This window comes from Calypte anna, chromosome 2 (genome assembly GCF_003957555.1).
Source record: "Calypte anna isolate BGI_N300 chromosome 2, bCalAnn1_v1.p, whole genome shotgun sequence".
Lineage (NCBI taxonomy): Eukaryota > Metazoa > Chordata > Aves > Apodiformes > Trochilidae > Calypte > Calypte anna.
In genome coordinates this window covers 32,536,612-32,561,713 of record NC_044245.1, presented here as the reverse complement: position 1 = coordinate 32,561,713, position 25,102 = coordinate 32,536,612, and the positions used below count along the sequence as shown (strand labels likewise).

Genomic DNA, 25,102 nt, shown 5'->3' with positions numbered 1-25,102 from the left:
GGCAGACGAGAAGCCAGGTTGATTATCACGGCGTGCATGAACAGAGGCCCGGGCGAGGGATGATTCCGATGTGTGCGGAGCGGTTTAAACCGGAGGGGGGGGGAAGGGAGTGGGGGAGTATTCAGCGGCCCCGAGGGGCTGCCGAGAAGAAGCCGGGCATCCCCACCCCCCCGCCGCCACTCTACCCCGGAGGATCGCGCGGGCTCCCGGGATAAGGGAGGGCGCAAGCGCGCGAAACCTCCGCGAATGGCGCGGAAGCCGCACTCGTTGTGCTGCCGGCGGCGCCTCCTTTATGAGAGGCGGGACGGGGCGGGCTCCGCCCCCCGCGGGGTGTCGGGCGCAGACGGAGCGGAGGCGCCATTTTGCGCTGCTGCGGGAGACGGTTGGGGAGGCGGTGGCGGGAGGGAGGTGGCAGCGATACCGGTAGCGATAATAATAATAGCGGCAGGGATAACAATAGCAGTAGCGGGTACTGTTGCTGCTCGGGACTAGCGTCCCCCGTTCGCCCAGCCCCGTTGCCAGGACTCTGCCGATATGAGCGACGTGGAGGAGAACAACTTCGAGGGAAGGGTGAGTGGCCGTCCCTGCTCGGGCCGTGCTGAGAGGGGCTTACCTGACCCGGGGTAGGTGGGTGGGAGCGCTCTTCTTCCTCCTGCCCGGCAGGGCTGGGAGCAACGCAGCTTGTCTCTAAAATGGCTTCTTTACGTGCCCGAGCCTTGGCTGGGCCCTGAGCGACTCAAGTCCCTCTCCTTTCCCTGTCTCCCACGGTTGTTTGGTTTTTTTTTTATTTTTGCCGACCCGGCGCCGAGGAACTGATCCCGATGCAGGCCTGAGCTCCGCTGTCTTAACCCTCACACGCCTCCTTCTCCTATCACGTCTCTCTGTCCCCATCCCCCTCTGTCGGGGTGCGGGCCCAGAGCTCTGGTGCTGCGGGTCGCTTTCACGCTGCTAGCGCAGTTTTTTTTTTATTCTATAATAGGGCTTAGAGCGCAGCTGTAGCCCGATGTTCCTCCCCCATTCTCTCTTTATTTTCTTTCTTTCCCGGGATCTCGATCCGGCCTGTTGCCCCTACCCTCTGCTCTTTGCCGGGTCTAGGCTTCGAGCTCCTTGCCCTTCCCTGTGCCCCCTCATCCCACGGGCAGTGCCGGTTTCCCGGTCGTGGCTGGGGGGAACGCGGCTCCGCGCAATGTGGCCGTGGCCTCCGCCCGCGTGAAAGAGGAGGGACTGTGCCCTTTTGTGAGAGGTGCGTTCCTCTCCTCTCCTGGCTGCTGGCCCGCGCACTGGATCTTCTTCGGGCCGGGTTTCCTGAAGCCATCGGGGAGGTATGGCCTTCGTTATTATACCGTTGAAACTCCCTGGTCACGCAGCCGAAGACACTCTCTCAAGCTGCTGTGGTTTTGTAACCCTGTTAGGCCTGTTTGTTCTCTTCCCTCTGATCGCTGCGGTTTTTCGTGTACTCGTATGGCTGGTCCCTGCCATTTTCAATTTTTTTTTTTCTTCTTAGCGATGATCAGAGTAGGCAGGAGTTAGAAGCTTCTTGAAGCAGGAGTTAAATGTGTGCTTTCTCCTCACGCCATCACTGTTTTAAATTTTGCACAGTTTTTTTTTTGTTCATTCTTTAAAAAGACATGCTTTAGAGGAACACCTCAGCATCCTTTGGGTGACTTTCTCGATGAACCAGTGACAGCAGTTTTGCAGTTGTATAGGATTACTGCCTGGTGAAACAAGCAATGAAATTTTGGAAGAACAGTCTCGTTTTCCAATAATTATTTTACACGAATATTGTTTTGTAGTGTTAGTAAAAAAAAACAAACAACAAAACACCAAACAAAAGACCCCCCAACATTCCTTAGGCTTAAAGTGCTGTACCTGGCTCTACAGTGTCTGCTGATGGTTTCTCAGGTGAGGTGAACAAAATCTGTTCTTGTGTTGATTGCTTGGACAAAGATGATTCTGTAGCCACTTTTAAGCTAAATAAACTTTTCTCTGAAATGAAAACAAGTCTGAGAAAGCTAAGCAACAAGTGTGCTTTGTTGCCAAGTTTTGGGGTTTTTTTCCTTCAGCATCCTATTTTACAGTAAGATAGGTATTTTTTAAAATAATTTTCTTGTCTTTATTCCTGCTGTAGTTTATTTTGCTAGGTAATCCGTTGAGTTTATCCACAGAACGTTTTATGTTCGGTTTTTTGATGGATCTCTTGTTCTCGTGTTAAACAGCTAGTGTAGTTGTGTGGTTTCAGTATTTTGAATGCTTTCTTCTGCCAAAAGCAGAAGTAAAATATCGTTTTGAAAATATGTGAAGTCTGAGAAGTCTTAGGTAGCAGCTTCTGTGACCGCTTCTTGGTGGTTATTTTCTCGTGGTGGAAAATTTACCTGCTGACTTTAGTGAGTCTTAATTTGGAAAACTTCTCTCCCTAGCACTAGAATTCCTTGAGTAGTCTGCCATGTGGCATTGTCTTGTGTCCTGGTATTTTTTTTTTTTTTAACTGAACATAACGGCAGGTTCTTGATTAATTTGCAGGTGTTTGTTGTTGATGTTTTTTCTACTAGTGAACAACATTTGCAAACAGTTTTTTTTTTTTCTTCAGTAATAATTTTTTGTTGTTAATGCTACTAAAATACTCGAAGTAAGAAATGATATTTCAGGCTGTAGCATTTTGTATTTCATTTTCACTGAAAGTGCTCACAGGCATAAAGTTAAGGCACAGAATGTGTAAATTTGGGCTTTAGTGTGCTATTCTCGATTAAACAGAATTCTGCTAAGCACTGAATATCCTGGTGCTTCAGTTTGCTATATGCAGGCACGTGGAACAGAGAGAATGCTTGAAGTTTTCAGTGGGAGAAGGAACTGCAGAAACGGTGAAAAAGTTTGTAAAGAACCTACTTTCAAACTTCCTTGAAAATGCCAAAAATAAGAATGCTGAGTAGCCTTTCAGTTCTACTTACCTTCCCTTAAGTTTAAGCACTAAAAAGTGTGATGTCTTTTTAAAAGACTAAATGTGCTAGGAGTAAGAGAGTTTTAAGTTTAGTTTGAATCTTTTAATATTCTGTCTGTGTAGCTGCATATTGTCCCAAAAGCACTTCAGTGGTAGTTCTTGCAAGTAGTGATCAAGCACCTTAATTAGAAAGTGTTCTTCTGTTTTGCTTCACACTTTATGAAGAAAAAATGTTCACATATAAATAATTCTAATCTGGTGATTTTTTCAATTTTAATTTTACCACAGTATGAGCAGGAACTTTAGGTTTTTTTAAAAAAGTTTGGTTTTAGCAGCATCAAGATACTGCCCATCCTATATGCTTTGCCTCCAATGTATGATTTTTGAATCATAGTGGTAATTAATCCAAACAGGAAGTCAGTCATCACAGAAATAACGTTTCAATGAGATTGTGTAATTTGTGCCATTTAAAAACTTGCATCTCTGAAGTCTTGGGTAAAATCATAGCGGGCCTTTTTTTTTTCCTTGAGCTCATTCATTTCTTTTTTGACTTTTTTAAAAGCAAATGTTAATAGACAGTTAACATCTGCTTTGGTTTTATCTTTTGTTTTTGTTTGTTTTTTCAGTTTTTCTTTGGGTTTTTTGTGGTTTTTTTTCAACTTAAGCTAGTTCTATACTAAGAATGTGGCTGGTGGAAGAGAAGAAATGCCCCCCTCAAGCAAGCATAGTGGTTTAATGGGAAAAAAGCTGACAGAAGAATTAGAAATACAGTGGATGTGCTAGAGCTAAGTTTATGGGCACTAAATAGGAAAAAAAATTGTCCTGCTTCTTAACAGGTGGCTTGACTTTTGGAAAAGTCATAAGATTTTTTAATATTGAATGTTCCTTGTGAGCATGTTAGACAAAGAAGGCTTTTTTATTTTTTTATTGCTGTCAAATAAGAGGCAACTCTTATTTACATTCATCTTTGTTATTTTTAATAACACAGTGTTCATTTGGTGTGCATTTAGTGATGCAGCTTTATCAAAATGTTTCCCAAAGCTGTGAATAACTTTGAGTCTGAACAAACCTGCACTTTAGATGCTTCATTTGAAACTTTGATCGATTAGACTACGATAAACTCAAAAAACTGATTTCTGTAGTCTTAGAAGTGTAGTAGTTTTCTACCAACATTAATGTGCTGTTTGTCTAAATGGATTAAACTTTTTATCAGAACAAAGGTAGAACTCCCATTTTTTGTTGTCTTCCTTTATTCTAATGAGATGCCTCTTCCTGCTCTGTGCAAAACTTGACAGTAATCTTAGTCTAATACAGCACTTGAAGAGGTACATGATTTTTGCATGTAAGCCATTTTGTTGAAGGAAATATGCATAGTTATATGCATGCAGGCAGCCTTTGGATTGGCTTCACTGGGAGTGTGTCCTGTATTTGCTTCATGAATCTTGTATGCAAAACACTTAATTCTCTACGTGTCCTAATGCTAGTTACCCAAATCTGATTGATTTGAGGTATTTTCTTTGGCGGGAAAAAAGAAAACCAAAAAAATTGGGGAGGAGGGTGCTGTCTGTTTATAAAGCCTGTTGTATTTAACCTCTTTTGTTGTGACAGTCTGCCACCTCCTTGGGAAGGAAGGCAGATTGCTTTCCGTATCTTTTGAAATAACAGGCATGATGATCTGCCAGTGGTCAGGAAGTTCAGTATTTGTTGGAAAGTGCTGTGATCGCTCTATGGTTTGGAAGGACCAGTGTGGCAAAGGAGACTAGGAGACTTTTTCCAGAAGACATTTTATAAAAAATTTATTTATTTATTAAAAAATTATAAATTGCTCAGGACCATGTCAGCTGGAAAGACTGCTTTTTTTTTCTTTTTTTTTCTTTTGAAAATAAATTCTGTTTCCTATCTTCCACATGTGATATAGGAGTGACTTCAGAACCCTCCCTGCAGAGGCATATATTTAGGCCTTAGTGAGAGGATTTAACATGTAATTTGAAATAGTTTATTGCTGAAGCTTCCTCTTTTTTTTTTTTTTTTTTTTTCCCTTATAAGGAGAAGAAGCTGGTGTTACTAACTTTAAAAATATACGTCTTTAAGTTAGCACAACCCATGAGTTGCTTTTTATACAGAAAGATTATTACATATATTATTGAAATATATAATATAATATTGAAATATTTATAGAAGAGCTTATTAATGGATCGGTTTTATTTTTAGTATGGGGTGACATAACATAGTATGAATCAAACACTTTAACTTCTGTGAATTTCAGGGAAAAGTGGTACATTTCTGTCAAAACAGTAGTTAAAATGTAATCTTGTCCTTTCTCATAAATGAAATGTCACTGAATTGACAGTCCTATCCAGTGAATGCAGGCTGTTTCTAAATTACTGTTTCTTTTTTGTCTGCTTATATTTTTCTGTACCTTTATAAAGTTTGGGCAGGAGTTTCTAGCAAGATTTTTGTATATTGTGAGCTACCATATTGCTTGCTTAATGGTATTTCTAGACTACTTTTTGTCATATCCCTTTTTTCATTTATTTCTTAACAATGTTTTATGACTTTGGACTGAAATTTTTTTGTGATTTTTTTCTTCCCATTTCACTTTCCATTTCATTCTTTAGCATAGCAAAGCCTAATTTAAGCTTACTCAATTCTTTTTGTTTAGCATTTCACTTTAAATTTTTATAGCCTTTCTGTCATACTCTGAAGTAGTAAGATGTACAGTGGGGTAAGTCATGACAGAAGTTCAGGATAGAAGAGCGGTGGAAGAGAAAGTACAGTTTTGTTGCTTTTTTTTTCCTCCCACATCTTCTTCACCATACCCTCTCATGATAGATGGAAAACTGAACTAACATATCTTAAAAGACTTACGCAGTTTTTCTTTTGCATGGCATATTTAGGATGCTTTGGAACTAGTAATTTTATTGGAGATTAGCATTTCTTGAGAAAGATGCTAGGAAGATGGATGGTAGATTTAAATTATATATTATGTGATTTAAGCAGTTGTACTGGTATGGATTAAACGCATACATGACTGACCATACCCTCAGGTCGATCATCTCAAGTTCCTGATAGTTACTCAGTGACTGTTTTTACGTCATCGTGAGGTAATGGAGTGGGAGGAGAGATCCTTTCCATTCTGTGTTGTTCTTTCTGGGAAGAGAGATGTTTAGGATGAAAAATACTCTTCAGTCCTCTCCTTAAATGCTTCTAGCTACACATCTTCTACAGAGAATCAGTAACTGAAGCTGCAGTTCTTAGATTTTGTGTTTACCTACCTACATTAATTTCCTTGGCACCAAGTTCCGCTTATTAATGAATCATTAATCCCACTTCCTGGTATGTACTTGAGGAAGCACCCTATTACAACTGAGATTTTTTTTTTATTATTATTTTAGGTGAGATTTTTGATGGGGTTCTTCTTTGAGGTGGTTTTTTTTTGTTTGTTTGGTTTTAGTTTTGATTTTGTTTTGTTGCTTAAGTTTGTTTTTTTACTTTTGCCCTGGGAGAAGTGTTACTGACAGATGTAGCAAGTCTGATCTGAAGAATATTAGGAAGTTAGATGACTGTCTCTTTCTACAAGCTGTAGTGACAGCAGATCTAGATAGCTTGACAGGGTCATGGTGGTGAATATCTATCTGCCTTGTGAGTTTTTAAGGTGAAAGTAGTGACTTGACAGTTGTATAATAAAGCAGAAGCCATTAAAATAAGTATTTTTTTAATTATTGTTTTGGGGTAAAAAGCTGAGCTCAAGAAATGCTGTCTTATCTTAGGCCTTTAAATGTCTGAAGATCTTTAGAACAGAAAGATAAAATCTTGAGGATCCAGAAATAAATTTAAGGGTATTCTTTCTTATGTAGGATTTAAATTAAATTTTGCTTTAGCAGTGGAGCCAAGATCAAAATGTCTAGATTGCTTAAATACTAGTACAGTACTAGTACAGATCTTAATGCTTTGGATAAGAGGTGTCTGTTTTCTCTTGTTAAGGATGATGTGCCAAGGAGAATGTTAACTATTTAGTTTTTCTTTTCATATTGCAGAATCAATATAAATTGTTTATACAGAATAATTTGATTTTTCTGTGATATAGACTAAGATACAGCTTGCTAATTTTTCCTTATAGTTGGAAGTAGAGGAGGAAAATTCTTTAAAATCTTGCTTTGTGACTCCTTGAAGCTCTGAATCTCTTAATCCCTGCCTGTGGTCTTGCTGATATAAATCTTATTAGGTACTTTTTCAGTGTCATCCTTAAGTCCTTAAACTCTTGCAGATTATTGTGATTGCCTTAGTCTCTCCTTTTGAAGCACTGTAGGAGATATAACTAGGTGATCTATGTTGCATCAGAAGATGAGATGTAATTGCCTGCCAATGACAGACACAGTATGCAACTGCTAACAGGTAATATCTCTTGAGCTGGAGTTTACATCTACAGTTACTTTGAGGAAGTTTATAATGTGTAAGAACTTACGCTGTCACCTCTGTCATTCCAGTTCTCAAGTTTGTATGTTTGAGTGTAGCCCCTGAAGGGCTTGAACAGATAGTTCTGAAAAGACTTGACCTACATGAAGTGATGTTACACTTGGTTTTGGCAACTTAATACTGATTTGTTGTCATAACTGATGCTGTTAGAAGCTCTGCACAGTGTCGTAAGATACTTCACTTGAGTAAATAAGGACACTAAGCTAACTTTTACATCATTTGGGAATGATTTAGTCCTTTTTATTTTGGGCACCTCCCAACATTTTTATATTGTGCAGTTAACTAAGTTGTTTTGGGTTTTTTTGTTTCATTCAAGTTTCCAAATTTATTGTTGCTCAAGAATTGATTTTTCAGTATGGAAAAAATGGTATCCTCATAAAGGAGTGACTGAGGAGTGTGAATTCTTTGTCTCTTTATGGAAGGAGGTTTTCTAAACTGAATGATGTAATGTTAAATGTTTTCCTATATTGCTGATTGCTTATATAGTAGGGAGGAAAGTAGAAGTAATCACCAGAGAAATTGGTAATTGTTTCAGGAGATGAATTGTAAAGGGGAGAATTAAGGAGGCTATAAAAAATGAAGAGTATTTACATAGAGGTGAGGTAATTAAAAAGCATTGTTAGTGGTTCTAAAAGAAAATATACTCCATACAGTGAACAGTGGATTTCAACTGTAAAAATAAATACATGAAATAAAACTTGATAGTATTTAAGTGCTCATCTATCCTTTTATTTCAGTGAAAATCATGTAGCTAAATCAGCATGTAGCGAGCTTAGTAAGGGTAACCTGTAATGCAGGCCTGATTACGTGGCAGGTCCACATGTCACAGCCAAGCTTTTGATTTTTCCTTCATTTCTAAGTTTGGCAGCCTGTCATCCCAATGGGTGACATTCTCTGTGTCTCTTGTCCTTTTTATTGAGGTAAAGGAGAAAGACATCATAGCTGTAATGCTAGTAGGGAACGAGTCTCTCAGGTTCCATTTTTGGTGGATTTATTGTCTTGAAATGTGAGGGTAGCATCCTTTGAAAAAAAACTCAACCCAAAGTACTTGAGAATTTTAATGGCAAAAGAAAATGTAAACCTGGACATAGGCAGATTATATTAATTGAGAAAAAGATTGTGAGCAGAAGCAGGAGAAACAATGCAAACAAACATGAAATATAACAGTTACGGGAGGGGACCTTACTGTGGATTTTTTCATTAAAAATTTTTCATGTTTTTTATGAAGTTAAAAGATGTATATAGCATACTGTTCTGTAGGGTTTGTTTGGTTTGTTGGGATTTTTTAGCTGAGCTCCCTAAAATGCAAGGAAATCCTAACCTGCTCTTTGTTTGCTTGTTTTCCTAGTTTTTCTCTTGTGTGCATTACCATGCAAGAAAAAAACCCTCGTGTTGTTACTTTTACTGGATTTCTTTGAACTGTACTATTATACATCTTGTTTTATATGGAATAAGTTGTGTGCAAGGAAAACAGGATAACAACGAGGAAGAAAAATAATTTGTCTTGCATATATCAATGTGCATGTATTATGCGAGTAAGTATGTGTGTAGATAGGTTTTGACTGGAAATCTTCAGCTATTCTGTTTAACTGAGAGTGTCTTAGTAATAATGTGTAGGAGTAGAATTTGGGATATTTGATACTAAGAAGTATTGAAGTTATTAGGGGGTATATCATCACAGTTACTGGTATCAATACTTTAATGTATTTGTGCTAATTAGCATTTAGTGTATCTATCTTACAAAAAATCTGAAAGGGGAGGAGGGTAGCTTTGAAATTACAGTGAAACACTGAGAGCTCAGTAAGCTTATTGTTAGAACGTAGACGCTTATACAGTTTAAAGATACTTTTTTTTTTAAAGTTGTTTTATAAAATAGTTTCTTGCACTTTACCTGCTGGCTTTTCAATTTGGTAGATAACATCTGAACTCCAGCAGAGTTTTATAATCCCCACGTGCTTAAATATACTAAATGTTCTTTTTCCATTAAGGTTAATGTTCGTGAAGAAATTGAAGAGTTTTTTCCAAGAATGTGGAAGATAAATCAAGATAAAAGAAGGCTAATGAAAAGTATTAAAGATCAGAAAATTAAAATTGAATGGGGGAAAAAATTGAACAGAAGATTGGTCAGATAGAAGCACTTGAATGTTTTTTTAAGGCTATAATGAATTGTTTGAATTGGGGAAGAATACACGAAGTATGAAAAATGAAAAACTCAATGAAGAATGAAGAAAAGTAGAAAGCAAGAGTGAAGTAGAATTAAAAGAATCTGGAAGAATGAATGGGTCCTAGGTTAAGTAAATGTATGGTTTATGTTCCAGTGTCTGTATGATCAAGTTGTAGATGAATTTGCATGATTACTTAGTTAATAGAGAATTGGTGATCTGGTTCAAGCAGGGACCTATTTGAGGAAAGCATACAATATTAACAGTGGGCTAGCAAAATGAAATTTGTTTTGGAGGGTATTGCCTAACCATTTGTTTTTCAGGAGCAATCAATATAATAAAATTATTGTACTTTAAATGTTAGGAGTTAGGCATTTATACAACCAATACCATTTTTAATACTGTCTTTTTTGTTAGGAGTCTCGCTCCCAGTCAAAATCTCCAGCTGGGAGTCCTGCTCGTGTAAAATCGGAGAGCAGGTCAGGATCTCGCAGTCCATCGAGGGCTTCCAAACATTCTGAATCGCACTCTAGGTCGAGATCAAAATCAAGGTATGTCCAGGAAGTTATTCATGGTAATTGAGAGTTGCTGCTTATGCCTCTTCTTTTGGTACATTAATGAAATATTTTTCTACCCTTGTTAAAGATTATAAACCTACTGGGCTGTATAAACAGGACTGTGTTCATTTGGATGTTAGTTGTTATATAGGTGGACAAAGTTGGGGGAACATTACGTGAGTAATGAAGCCTGGGTATGTATAAAGAAAGCAATAAAAATAGAAGGTGTAATCTAGAAATTGAACTAACATTTGTAGGTCTGTCTTACCTAGAAGAGAAAAGGGAGTTCATCTCAGTTCTGTAAAAAGTTGCAATCCTTTCCCCCAAAATCTTTTTTGGGGGGAACTCATGTGGACTCCTGCCTTGGTGGTTATTAAAAAAAAAACCACAACAACAACAAAACCTGTGGCAAAAGTAATCTGGGTTCGATAAAAGGAGTAAACTCTGAAACTGTTGGAAATCTGTAAAGATGCTGCTTGGGAAAGTTCTTGACATCTGTTCATTGTAAGCTTTAAAAACAAAGTCAAGGTTTTAAAACAAAATCCAAAGACTGTGGCTTATGTTGGTCATGGATAGCTTCTTAATTTATGGGAGCTCTAAGATTTAAATTCATTTTTCAGTGCTGTACGTGTTCTTCTCTGTCCTTTTTACCCCAAGTGCAGAGGCAAAGTTTTGTAGTTCTCAGATCTGGGAGTGTTTGCTCAGAGTAGAGAAGTGTCTGTCATCTTCTTTTTTTTTTTTTTTTTTTTTCCCCTCTCAGTCTGTCATAAAATACATTACCCAGCTTATGCTATTTGTGTTCTTTCTTACCTTGAACCATCATACTGGTGAAAGCATTTGTAGCCCTGGGTGGGAAGAAGAATTTCATAGCATTATGTTGTTCCTCCTCCTGCCCAGTTTTTGGGAGAGATCAGTGATCAGTCTTACTGAGATACACATTTTATACCACCAGACCTGAAAAAGAGTTACTGTGCTTTGAATTCACAAAGTTCAGCCTAATGTTACAGGTTCTCTTACAACATTTAGTCAGATAACTCCCTGTTGTCAGACTATAATACCTGTGTGAAATCATGCAGCTTTGACGGGATGGTGCCTGCTCAAAAGTGCCTGTTCATCATTGGCTACATGTCTGCATGGAAATGCTTGAGCAGTTAAGCAGGGGGTTTTGTGTTTTTTGAGTAATTTTCAAACCTAGGTGAATTCATTTGTAGGTGCTGCTAAAGTCGGCAGCACTGTAACACAGTCAGATCTTTGAATTTTTCATTAAAGACAGAATTTTACAGTGTGTCCTACCTGGTTTCTATATCATTGTGCACATGCTAAGTTACCCAAGCAGCCAAGCTGATGAAGTTTAAACTTCGAACTTTCCGAAAACTGTAATGAGTATAAGCCTCATTGTATGCCAAAGTGAAAAGTCATTCTCCCAAGCAGGTTATTAGAGGTCCATTATATTTGCAGAGTAGAAGACTTAACTATTTTAATTACAGAGAGCCTACAAAAAAACCCTAAATTCCATAGGAAGTGTATGGTTTACAATTAAATACATTGTGTGCATATCACCTAACTAAAAGTCTTCTTTTTGTTGAAGATCCAGGTCCAGAAGACATTCGCACAGACGTTACACTCGTTCCAGATCCCATTCCCATTCTCATTCCCATAGGAGACGTTCTCGAAGCAGATCATACACACCAGAATACCGCCGTCGAAGGAGCCGTAGTCATTCTCCAATGTCCAACAGGAGAAGGCACACTGGCAGCAGAGTATGTTATGTTCATCAAGGCTGAGTACCAATAAAAAGCAGTTGCTGCTTACATCAGTGTAGTCCAGGTTACCTACAGGCTGAATTTGACCTTCTGTCTTGTCACTGGAGATTACAGGAATTTGGGAGGTAGAGGAGGCAGCAAACTGTCCTTACGTCTGTCCTTACTTCTTAGGCCTGCACCTGGCACTGTAATTGGAGAATTTATTGAAAACCATACCATTTCAAGTCAGTATGTGTAGATGGGTGACATCTGTGTCCCTCTGCTCTAGAGGTGGAACCCTTCTGATTTTTTCTTTTTACTACAGTTCCAAGTATATGTACTCTTCACAAAAACAAGACCTTTTATGTACATGCTTAAAAAAACCACCTGAAGGTATTTATAAGATTGACTAGAAGAGCCAAAGTTGAAAATTCTTGTGTTCATTTGCTTGTAACGTATAGTATATTGCGTTGAAGGTTGTTTGTGATTTTGCACTGAGTAATTAATTTAACTTGAATAAACCTGTGTGTAACTAGCTAACATGTAAATCATAATAGACTAGAAGGATCAGTAAGCCTTTCAAAATTCAAATTAGAAGCCACTTAGTTACCTCTATATGGACAAGAGGAAGTATAGGTGCATCAGCCAGGATCTAAGATAATGACCATGTGTAATTCTGAGAGATTTCTCTCAATGGCCTTCTTACAAACTTTCAGTGTCATAGCTTCTGGTTTCATGTTACTTCAGGCTGATCCAAATACATGCTGTTACACTCAGATCTGCCTCTTCCTTGGTGAGGGCCCTTGGCAGTTTTTTGATCCCTTAAGTTTTAGGTTGCTCCAAAGGTTTTAATAATCCTGGCAAAAGACTATAGTTGTTTTTCAGGCTTGCCTTGGTGAAGCAGCTCATCTGGACCAAATAATACCAATGTGAGGGGAAATACAAGGAGTGTGTGGAAAAGGGCAAGGGTACATTAGTGCTAATGTACAGTGGCTTAAGCTGTTGTGAAGCACTTGTCATAGTTATGCTTCTGTGGATTGCTGCTAATGTGTAACCATGCTGTTGTAAATACGAATCTAATGTCATAAATTTGCAGGAATAACTGAACTTGAAAAGGGTTAGCAGAATTCTACTGAAAGGTTAATCTACTACTTTGGGAAATACTAGAATATTTTGCTCTGTGAAGTCTTGAAAATACTTCAGTGAAGCACAAAACTTGTTTTGACAGTGCATTTCACATTAATTATAAGGAATATTTCTAATAGTATCAAAATGAAACTCAGCCAGATTTTAATCCCCTACATCACAAAGTCCTAAAGACGCCTGGAGAACTGGTAGGAGTTTTTGCCACTTCTGACCTTGTAAAGAGAGCTTGCATACTGTGCTGATAGGTGGCACTATGAAAACCTAATGTAAAAGCTGTGTTTTAGTCCTCCATAGTCAGTTTAATCCTTCCAGAGATGATGTATTTTGTTTCTTGTTACTTAAGGTGCACAGAGTGATATTCAGTACTTCTCTTTACACAGAAAGGGTAATGAGTTTAAATGTAATAAGGATGTAAAGAAAAGGACAATACTGATAAGTACTGTGTAGAGGGACTTACCCAAACAGTGGTTTTAAAGACTGAGAATTTCATTAGGCTTCAGTAACAAAAGGAGCATAGCTGCTAATGCCTCTGAATTGTCAGATAGATTTAAATGGAGTAAAACCATAACCTAAACTTTTCTTTCAAATGACAAGCTATCTGTTTCCTCATGCTGTTCATCTGTATTGTAAAAGATTCATATCTTAAAAGTTGAAAATTTTGACAAATGGAAAGAAATAAAATATATGAGTAGTCTGGGCATTTAATTTTCACAATGGGTTTTTGAACAAAAGTTCTGAGGAGTACACAGCCAAAGATCTAAACCTCTTCACTTCTAGAAAGGCAAGCTCTGAGGCATGAACTGCTGTGTTATCAGTGGCTTTGAAAATCTGTAACTTTAATACAAATGTCAATTGTGTTGACTTATATTAGCTATTTTAACAGAAACATTAGATCCCTATGCCTGTTGCTGTCACTTCAAATTGCTGTCTAGTATAACAGGTGCCAGAAGCTTAACTAAAAAATATTTTGATCAAAAATAATTCTTAGTGAAATTGGCATTAGGGGAACTTTCTGGCATGTAGAGAACTTTGAACACAATACAAAAATTAATTGCAGTACCTTATTCAATTTAATATAAGTCTTCCTTTAGTTGAAGTGAAATGTATTCAATAAATCCATATCCCACATAACATTAAAAAATCAAGAGCTTTGCTCTACAAAAGTGTGCATGCTTTTGGATTACAGTTTCACACAACTGGCCTTCTACACTTGTTACAATTCAGATAAAAGAAGCTGGTGATTTTCATCCAGTTCACAAGTAGAGAGAGATAAACTTCCAAATGTAAGTACTGACTTTCAGTGTAATTGGGTAGGAATTGTTGAAAGGGGAAGAAGTTTTTGTAGAAGTTAAGGTAGTTCAGCTGTCCATGCTCAGGATCTTAGGTGCTTTTAGTGTGTGCAGCTGTAGACAGCATGCACTCCTTTGTAGCAGTGGTGAGGGTGTACAAGGTCTGAATGAGGGTGTGACCTTCTCTGCAGAATTGTGTGTCAGGTCTGCATCTTGATGGTGATTCAAGTGTGAAGTACTATTAAAATCTTCCTGTTACTCTATAGCTTTTCTGTTGTCAGAATGCTTAACTTTTCTCAACCAAGTTTCTCACCAACATAAGAAATTAGTCTTCTAAAATGGAAAGCATTGAAGCAATTGCTTTTTGAAAATACCTTATTATTTGAATGATAACCGTTTAGTATTAAGCTTTTGAATAAACTGTTTAGTTTTATTGAGGTTATATTTTTTTAAATAATTGGTAGGTTTTGATGTAAGAATGTATCACTTGTTTTTTATAAACTTAATTGAACACTTGTCTTGCCAGGCTAATCCAGATCCTAATACATGTCTTGGAGTATTTGGTCTCAGTTTGTATACTACTGAGAGAGATTTGCGTGAAGTCTTCTCCCGTTACGGACCTCTGACTGGTGTCAATGTCGTTTATGATCAACGGACTGGACGATCAAGAGGATTTGCTTTTGTTTATTTTGAGAGAATTGATGATTCTAAAGAGGTAAATTCATGCTTTACTACTGCTGACAGGTGTGCTCCATGGATTCTCTGGGGGGAGGAAAAAAAAACCTGCAAGAAAAAATGTTTTTAAATGTGCATTCACTAGCAGGCTCTCACAGTGAGGTTAATTTAAAATGTTTATGTGGCACTTTTAAACAGATGAAGCATTTTAGTTCAATGTTGAGATGTTTGGCCAAATTTTGAGAATAACCTCTTCGTACTGTATCACTAATGAACATTGTGCTTTGATTTTAGTCTGTTACTTCAAAATGAAAGTAAATCTGTAGGCAGAAGCCTCCCAGTATTTGAAGTATTCTGAAAGTTAACTCTTAGAAGTAGTTTTCTATCACAATTCTGAAGATTCTCTTTACTTTCTCCTTTTTCTAACATAGAAAGCCTTTCATGATGCATTTGAAAAATAGTGGATTTTGTCTTGATTTGTGCCTTGATCAGTGTCTTTGCTAGTTGTAGACATTGTTTACAGCTGGACTTGATTGTTCATATAATTGATCTATGAAGAAATATTCAAAGAAAATGAACAGCGGAATGTATTATTGTTCACCACAGTAAACAGTAGGGTTTTTTGCCTGTGTAAGAATACTGTGAGATTTACTACATTTACTGAAATTTGTACATGAAATTTCTGTTAAAATATGCATCTTTAAAAAAGAAAAAAAAATTTCCTTTAAGCCTTTGCTGTGGGCGGGTTATATTCTGGGCAAACTTGATCACAGACTTCATGCATCTTGTTTATGGGTTTAATCATCCTGGACAGGTTTTTCAAATTTGCTGTTTGATTCTGTTCATTTTAGTTAAGTATATTTGTAATACTTGGCTATGACTTCTCACTTAGCATTGCAGTGAAGGAGGGTGACACCTGTGGAACCTACTAGTAGTAGCTGAAAAATGAAAAATGATGCTAGATGAGATTTTAATGAGAAAAAATGTTTCATGGATGACTTGATTGTACTAGACTGGGTTCTGATCTGTGACTGATTTCTTGTATGATGCAACATAGAATCAGGTTATAGGAAGGGTAGGATATGTAGATATGTGTGACTGTTGAAGGTTATAGGGGCAAGTAAAAGCACAAAACTTCCTATAATGTCCCTTCTGTATTTTTCTGCTATCACTTCAACAGGTTAAGCGAAGAGTTAGTGGGGTGGATAGCTGTGTATCCATCTTTAGTGGGCTGCTCTCTTCTAACTTTTAGCCTGGTTTTTTTTTGCACTCTTGTGTTTAGTGGCATTTTGAAAATGTGACTCTTTTTGTAGAACATTAGCATCCAAAATACTTGCATGGTATTTCTTGTTGCATTCATGTGCCAGTCTTGTCTGTTTTACAACTTCACCGGTCTTGAAAAGTAGAGTTTTTTCCTAGTTGCCATGGGTAATGGTCATGCATGACACCCTGCACTTCTTAAAATGATCCGTGTAAATAGCATGAAGTAATTCATTTAGTAGAAAGCCATTTTGGAAGATACTACAAAACCAGAAAAGAAAGGGGTATTGCTTGCAGTCAGAAATACAGATGAACACCTTAAGCAGGAACTGAAATAATTTGGAATGTAATTTTTTTCTTCTTTCTCCTCAATGGGCTGGTGTGTGAAGAGTTGCAAAGCCTTTCAGCATTTGGAATATACCTAACCGAAATACTTCAGCAAGGACAGGAGAAAAATGTGGTTTTTGGCTTGATTTTAAGGGTCTTGAGGGCAGGCTTGATGGCAGTAAGTGGCATCTAGTGTAGAAAAGGAGATAACAGATACAGGTTCGAAACTTTGACAGGCCCTGAACACTTAAGGACATGAAGTCATTCTCTGTGTGGAAAATAGATCAAATCTGAAAAGACTTACATGCATAAAAGTAATGACATAAATTATGTTCTGATTCAATCCCTTTCCTCTTAAAAGATAACAAAACAACACCTTAAAACCCTCCACCTCCAAATTAACATAAAACTCTGTATGCCATGCTGAACTAAATTCCAGCTCTCTTAAACCAGTTCCTGATGGATTAAAAAGCAGATGTTTTCCCTTCATCTCCACTGTTGTCCTTCCAAGAGAGGTAACACTTCAGAAACTTCTCAGCTGACATTCTTTTAAACACTGTTAGTGTTAAAATTCAGCAACAAATGATTTGTGAATACTTTGTTTAAACTCTCATAACTTGGTTTAAGGTGGGTCACTTTTAAGTATTATGTGAATTCTGTTAGAGCTGAAATCCCTCAAGAGTCTTCATCATCACTGGCTGCCATTCTTACAGATTGGTTAAGTTACTGAACTGGTTAAAGTTTTGCTGTGTATCAAGATTCTGAAATCAAGCTATGCAATATTACTAGCTCCATATGGTGGTAAAGATTCTGAATTGTCAGAATGTCCAAGATCCAGTGTGGTGGAAACCCATAGACAATGTAAGAGAGCAATTTTTAGAAGTGATACTTTGCCATGTCCTAAAAAAAAACAAAAGGAGCAGCAGTAAAGTTTATTTCTACTTAAGCTGTTTCAGACTATCAGAACTTCACATTCATTAAGACACCATAGGAGCCTTATCGTGAGCTATTTCTGATCACCTTTATTAGAAAGAGGAGGATCACAGTAGCTTCAGTTATTACACCTTAAGACTGGGAAAGAAGTGTTGTGTGTACATATCCATTCTAAAGAAGATTTCTTGTGTAATCTCTTCTGCTGAGACTGAGATGAAACTTTATGGCCTAGAAGGTTTCTTTTCTATCAAATGCCTATTATTGCAGTGTTATAGTCCTTGCAAGATAGGACTTGATTAGATTGTTATCATTTAGCCTGTATTAAATATACTCATGAACACTGTCTTCAGTTCAAAACATCATAGCAGACAATAAATATTGAGGATTTACAGTTGCTTTTCCAGGAAGCCTGAGCTTTTGCAGTGTTAATGTCCTTTTTGTTATGCTTGTTAAAAGCCTATTTGAAAAGCCTGTGTATTCTTTACCTTCTTCTAGAAGAATGGGTATTCTCTTATGAGTGTAGTGTTTTCAGGTTTTTGTGAAACTGTGTTGGTTTTGTTACAAAAAGAAAAAAGATGCTTAATTTTTGAGTAGTATTTGGTATTGCTTTTTTGCTACGTGTGTTCAGTGTCTTGTTTTACTTGTCCACCTTTCTGCTGAAGTCTTCAGAACCACATGTGCAACATTCTGTGAAGGGAAAGATCTGGAAACATCTGTTGAATACCTTTTCTTATAGATTGGCATTCTTTCTTGCATAATTCTCAGTAGTAGCAATCCTGAGTCTGAGCCGGTCTTTTAATATTGCAGTTTTGCAATATTTTTTCAAAATTATAGAGGATATTCATCTGTCCATCATATTAGGATTTTCTTCCTTTGCTTAGAGGAACACAAACTTATGTACTGGAATGAGAAAAAAACCCCAAACAAACAGTTGAGGGAGAGACTGATTATCTCAGGGCTAAGAATAAAGGAGAGAATTAGAAGTAGAAAGTGCTGGCTGCTCTAGGAAGTGATTACAGCTACCAAGGATATAATATGCCACTATCCAGTTTCTCAGTAGCTCAGAATATGAAGTTTTAGTTGTTTAAACTGAGGCTGCTGTGAGTATATAATGTGTCTGTAGCAAGAACTCATCTGAGGAGCATTAACTAAAGCAGCTTTTGGCAATACAGAATTTTCTATTTTCTAATGCTGGTTTGATGCTCTTTATAGTTGTGACCATCTTTCAGACCCGGTTTCTGAAGTAATGTTCACTAGCAATCAAGACAAACTCTATACAGGCAAACTGACTATTAACATAATGCAGTTGCTAAACACCAGAACAGTAATGGAGTATTTTATTTTAATTTGCAAGGCATTAAATTTGTGTTGCAAGCAGATCACTTTAGAAGCATCATTACTGACCAAAACTTCAACAAAGCTTGTTGAAGAAGTACTTTAAGTATCATTTGTGGGATCAAAAAGGACCCTTGATGTACCAGAAAAGAACACAAGAAATGTTTAAAATTGTAAGTTAGAGACTTCTGAAGACTCTGAAATAACATGAAATTGCTAATACTTGCAGAAATATATACACTTAAATGATTAAATCTCAAAAATCCTGTATTTTTTGACTTGAAACTGTTTAAAGTATGCTTTAGAGAAAGTGTATTTCAAAGCTCAGGAATTTATGTATTAAAAATTACCATTTACAATATTCTTAAAGTCTTTTTCTAAAAACCCTCAAAGAGAATTAACGGAAGATGAAATGGACACTGGTGGAGTAAGTGTAAAAAAGTTGGGTTTCGTAGTTTCTTTTTTTCATCTGGTCAGATTTTAATTTTTTTTTTCCAGATGTCCTTGTTAAATCCAGACCTGAACTAGTGATAATAGTATACTGGGGTAGAAAAAGCTGGTCTGTTATGTCTTTTTATCACATGCTGTATCTGTGATACGCTGCAGATGGTGTTTTTATTGGTGGCATTAAGTACAATATGGGCAGGACTTCAAGTAAAAAACAAACAAAATCCCCAAAACCACAGCAAGCAAAAAATAATAGTTTATATAGTTATTTTTAAATAGTGAAAATGCATTTTAAAAATCAGTCACAACATAAATTGCTTGTGTTTGATTGTTCAAGTGAATTCACTCTATACTTCACTGAATTCATAGTGATGTCACTTTATTGAAGTAATTGAAAGCAGGTAGATCAAGCAAAGTTCTCTCCCTTCCTCTCTTCTCTCCCTCCCCACACTCTTCCCCCAGGACCCACAGTACAGGTTTCAGAAGCCTCTCACATTGTTTCCTTGTCCAGTCTGCCCTTTGTGGCATTTATCCAGACAGATTATTTAATATCTTCTGGTGAATTTTTGATTGCTTAACTAGTACCAGTCATCTGTGTAAGTTTGTGCATGCAGTTTAAAGTTCAGTGTTTCAAACTTGTTTTAATCTATCTAAATGCTAATTCATGTAGAGAACATCACATACAGTAATAAATACCAAATTAAGTTGAAATATATTAAAATTTAATGCCTGCTTTGTAACTCTTGAGCAACTGGAGGCCATGATCCTGTAGGATGGGAACTGCTCATTTTGTCAAGCTGACATCTTACAGATAATAATTTGAAGGTGTTTTGTTATTATGGATAGACTGCAGTAGGTTTCTGAGATTAGATTTTGCAGGCTGAATTGTAACTTGCACCATTCCCAGTCATTACTCTCTATTTTCTGACTGCAAACATGTAGATGTATATTCGATCCTACAAAGTCAGTTCTTCCTTACAAGTTTGCAGCCAGGGCTAATAGGACATGCTCATGGGAAACCTGTCGACTTGCTTACTTATTGTCATCTTTACAGGCTGCCCAGGGCGTTGTGGAGTCCCTTTCTCTGGAGGTACTCATAACCCACCTGGGTGCAGTCCTGTGTAATGTGCTGGATGTGATCCTTCTTTACTGGGAGAGTTGGACCAGATGATCTCTAGAGGTCTCTTCCAACTCTGATAATTCTGTGGTCTTGCAAGAGTTGTGCAAGTCCTTTCTCACAAATATCTAAATATTAATATCTAAAGCTAATGCTTGTTTTTTGTTGACAAACCTCAGTGTGTGTTGGAAGACTTGAAAATGCCCTTTGGTTCTGCCTAGCAGTCAAACGTTGTTGAATTTTTGTATGGGGACAGCTCTCACTAGGTGGCGATGTAGCATTGCTGTAAACGGCATTAATGAAACACAAACTAAGTGGTTAAATAGGTTAGGGATAATTCAGTCACTTCCAGTTAAATCATGTGGGTTTCAGGTTTTTGTTTCCTCCTTTGTAACTTGTATGTTAATGCTGCTAAAGGAACTGCAAAAGTTACATTCCTGAATAGCTGTTTGTTGCATTATTTTAAAAAAATTTTAAAAATACTCTGCTTAGAGGCACTTTAGTGTTTTGAGGTTGTGTATTGTTGCTTAATAATAGCAACAATATGTTGTTCTTTAGTTCAAGATTGTAACGGTGTCTCTTTGCACATGAAAAATGAAATCATGTATGTTAGGCTAAGTTCTGTGCCCAGTGTCCTGATCTACAGAGATCCTGGAGCAGCTGATGAAAAGATTTAAAAAAAAAAGAAAAAATTAAATTTTCATGGCTTTTAAGTCCAGCATTAACCATTTGCTAAATTCTTAAGGTTGTGAATTTGTGTGTTGGGTTTGTTGTATGTTGGGTTTTTTTAAATTATTACTGAATTAATATAATTTTTAAAAGTACTCTGTGCTCCTCTGAAAAATTATTTTCCTGATTTTGAGTTTGCAAAAGGCCATTGTATTGATTCTCAAAGAGTAGAGAAGCAGGGGCTGGAACACCCAGCGAGTGTGTTCAGGGGCTGCAGGCAGCTCTAAGGCGCAGGCTTCTCAAGCACAGACCCTTATGTGTATCTCTTTAGCGAGCTGCTATTGTGAGAGTGAGTGGGGAGGAAGGTTGTAATTAGGTATCCATGTAGGCTGAACCCGCCATTTTACTAAGCTCTGCTGGAGTAGGTCCTTGTAAGGGAGATGGCAGGAGGCTGGGAGAGCATGAAATGGCAGCCGACTAGCAGTAATCCGGCCATATGCACCCTACAGGAAGCCACTGTTTTGCACAGCTTTTGAATCCACCCGTCCCCTCTGGGTCAGAGACCGCAGTAGGAAAGATGCAGTTTTCAAAAAAAAAATGCAGTGTTGACATTGAGTTTACCTTTCTGATGGTAGAAGACAAAGTCCAGGGAAAAAGACTGTGTTAGTGTTTAGCCCCGTGCTCTCCTAAGGAGGGATCGAGTGTCGCGTTACCTCGGCGCCAGTCCTGTAGCGCTGCCGGCAGACGGGCCAGGGGACAGAGATGAGCCATTCGCCACAGTGGGGCACTAGTAACCAGTCTTAACAAAACAAGTTAAGGGCTTGTTTGGAAAATTATCTGGTTTGTACATGCCTTCCATAGTTACCAGTAGGTTGCGGGTTTCATGTCCCTGTTCCTTGTCCTTCCTGCAGGCAATGGAGCACGCAAATGGCATGGAGCTGGATGGCAGAAGGATTCGAGTTGATTACTCAATCACCAAGAGAGCACATACACCCACCCCAGGCATCTACATGGGCCGGCCAACACAGTAAGGAGTTTGCTCATTTCATGTAATGGGACTAAAATTGATTGTTATTTTCAAATGTATCTATAAAGGTCAGTTCCTCACTCCAAGCTTACTGAGCTACTAATGTGCCCATTTGCCTTTGATTTCAGTGGGAATTACAATCTCAAATCCCCAGTGGGTTTTCTGGGAGTTTTTGAAGGTGTGTTTCTCTAAAGGTTTCATTTTTAGATTGGTTCATGGCATAGTCTTTAAGACATTTACAAGAACATATAAATCAAGACAATGAGTAAACATCTGAAGTAATTTTTTTGCTTTTCTCTTAATAGCAGTGGAGGTGGTGGTGGTGGTGGAGCAGGGCGTCGCCGTGACTCATATTATGATAGGGGCTATGACAGAGGCTATGACAGATATGAAGAATATGACTACAGATACAGGTACCTCATTTGTATTTGATTTCTGTAGGTACAGTGGATTTTTTGGAAAAAAAGGGAAAGTCAAGTGACAAAAAATGTTCAGTTTGTAGCAAGAGTCAGCATACATGCTTGCTATGTGTTAGAGCCTCATTATATTAGGTGTTGTGGGTTTAACTTAATTCAGTTCTATGGTATACAGTTGAGCAAGGGGTTAATTTTGCTACCTGAAGGAGGTAAGGCATGTGCCCTGTGAATCTAATGGAGAGATAGAAGGGAACACATTCTTCCATGCTGTATATAGAACCAGGACAGCTGACACACTGAGCTGTTTAAAAAGAGGTTATTTGTAGATGGGATTTTTAATGCTTGACATTTCATAACCATCTTGCTGTTTTGAAAGTTATCTAGTTTCAGAGAATGCTGTTCAACAAGAATTGTAGGCATCCGTGAAAGCACTTCATGTGTTTGCAAGGCTAGTGAGGATCTATTAAATTTGGTGTCTGAGAGTATCTTAGAGTTTTAAACACATCAAGTAGAGAAATATAAAAGCATTTGTTAAATAACTGTAAGCCACAGCCAAATAAAGCTGAAATCATTCATGCAGGCCAAGTCTTTCAGCACTAAGGAAATGGTTCTGTTCTGTAGAAGTGATGTGAATAAGGGTTCTTTCATAATGGATGTTGTTTGTTTTCTTTTTTAATTTCCTTTAAAGGAGACGATCACCATCACCTTATTATAGTCGATACCGATCGCGATCGAGATCCCGTTCCTATAGTCCAAGTAAGTAAATACAAGCTAATAAATAGAATATGGCTGGCTTAAACGTTGGTGTTACTAGTATTAATCAATCAGAATTCTCAGTGTGAAAACAAAAAAGCTGGGCATGTTAAAGCTGGCTTGATGTGAGTACTCTTTGTTTATTTTAAATGTGTATTTTTCTTTTTCTTTCAGGGCGCTACTGAAGATCAGAAGAATTACAGTTGAGGGCATGGTTTTTAAATACAAAGTTTGGATCTCCCTACTGCTTTCCCTCCTATCCCTCCCTTCCTTGTCCTCCATCCAGCTCTTTTACAAATCTTGGGTTTATTTAGAATATACATATTTCAGTTGAAGTATTTCCTGTTTTCCATCCTTCCTTATTGTAATACTCTTAAATATTGTAATTGTTGTAGTTTTTGTGTAGTAAACCATCTTAAGTAAAATTAGAGAACCCAAAGTGCTGATACGTTTTGAAAATTATTCCTCTTTTGTTTCAAAACAATTGGATTCTTGACTAATTGGAAGACAACATTAATACTTTTAAAGCTTGCATGTCACATGTAATATACACACTCAGATATATTAATATAAACCTGGATTTCCAAGTAAGTTGTTAATCTTTATGTTAAAATGTTTACCTATTCCTTTGATAAACAAGTAACCACTTTGAGCCTTTTCTGTAATTGCAAATTTACTTAGTCATGAACCAGAGGATTATTTTGGTTTTGTTTTTGTTTTTTTGTCAGGTAGTTGCTTTGAGTGTAGCCTATTTGAGCTAGAGCAAAATTTGGTATTTGACTGGGAAAAATAGATCTGGATTTGTTTCTGGATTGCTACGCAGTGGATAAAATTTGAAGTTAAAGATGTAAAAATTTTGGGGTTTTTATCGTACTTGTTTGAATATTTCCCCTTAATTGTTGCGGAGAAAAATGTATTTATTGAACATAGCAATTAGTTATATAATTCGCTGTTCATTTAAACAACATAATATAAAAAACCCACCAACTTTTTGGTATGCAATAATGATTGAGCAAGTTTTTTTTCCAGTCCTTTTGGAGTTTTGAAAGAATGGATGGAAAACCCTACAACTATGTGTAAACCTTTTTTTTTCCCTCCTCAATAAAAGTTAATTCAATTGATTTGTGGTTTTTTGTCTTTTGTTTTGCATTTTATGTCACCTTGGAACATAAGTTAAATGAGACTTGATATTGCTGTGTGGATAATAAAATCAGCATTTATCTGTCTTCTCAAGGGCCTTGTCTTTCCTGAGAATCAGCATGCAGTTATATGGGATGGCTGAGCAGAGGGGGTAGTCCAGTTCTCCCTGGTGCCATCTTTGGCGCTTGCTGGGGTCCTGCTGAGGTGGATTAAGTAGAAAAACACTGTTGATGTTGTTTGTATTTCTGGCAGGTTTTGCCCTCTGAAGTAACTTGCCATGTGGCTGATTGAATGTCTGTGTTGGCACACAAAAGTTAATAGGACTACAAAGCCTTTGGCAAAAAATAATTTCATCTCTGTTTGTCAGGGAATGCCACCAAAAGAGTTTGTCCTAATTTTAAGAGGGTAAGCCTATGAAATGTAATTTTGTTTTTGTAATTCTCTATTTCTGAATATCAGTGCTGGGAACTAACTGCTAGTGGTAATTAAACCCATCCAAATCTTTAAAGCCTTGTGACCAATATGCCTGCTGACAGAACAAGTTCTGACTTACCAGTTATTGCTCAATACTTTTTAACATTGTATCCTTAAGTTGCATTTTATCCTTGGGTTCTAGGTGAAAACTCTTAGTAAAATGAAAGTAAAGGGTCTGAAACACTGTGAAGTTCAAAAAAACAGCCTTCCAATTTGGATTAT

The 25,102-nt window shown here is 37.5% G+C and overlaps 1 protein-coding gene across 2 annotated transcripts; it reads left to right on the top strand.

Moving 5' to 3' along the window:
* Positions 1 to 322: 322 nt before the first annotated feature.
* TRA2A (transformer 2 alpha homolog) lies at positions 323 to 24,387 on the top strand. Of its 2 annotated transcripts, none has more exons than XM_030444230.1 (8): positions 323 to 570; positions 9,991 to 10,124; positions 11,791 to 11,890; positions 14,834 to 15,022; positions 21,982 to 22,097; positions 22,403 to 22,510; positions 23,202 to 23,269; positions 23,441 to 24,387. In XM_030444230.1, the coding sequence occupies exons 1-8, from the start codon at positions 535 to 537 to the stop codon at positions 23,449 to 23,451; spliced, it is 762 nt and encodes a 253-aa protein (XP_030300090.1). In that variant the 5' UTR covers positions 323 to 534; the 3' UTR covers positions 23,452 to 24,387. The 2 variants fall into 2 exon arrangements, with proteins under 2 accessions (XP_030300090.1, XP_008492428.1); XM_008494206.2 differs by having other exon boundaries at positions 11,719 to 11,890.
* The last annotated feature ends 715 nt before the right edge of the window (positions 24,388 to 25,102 follow it).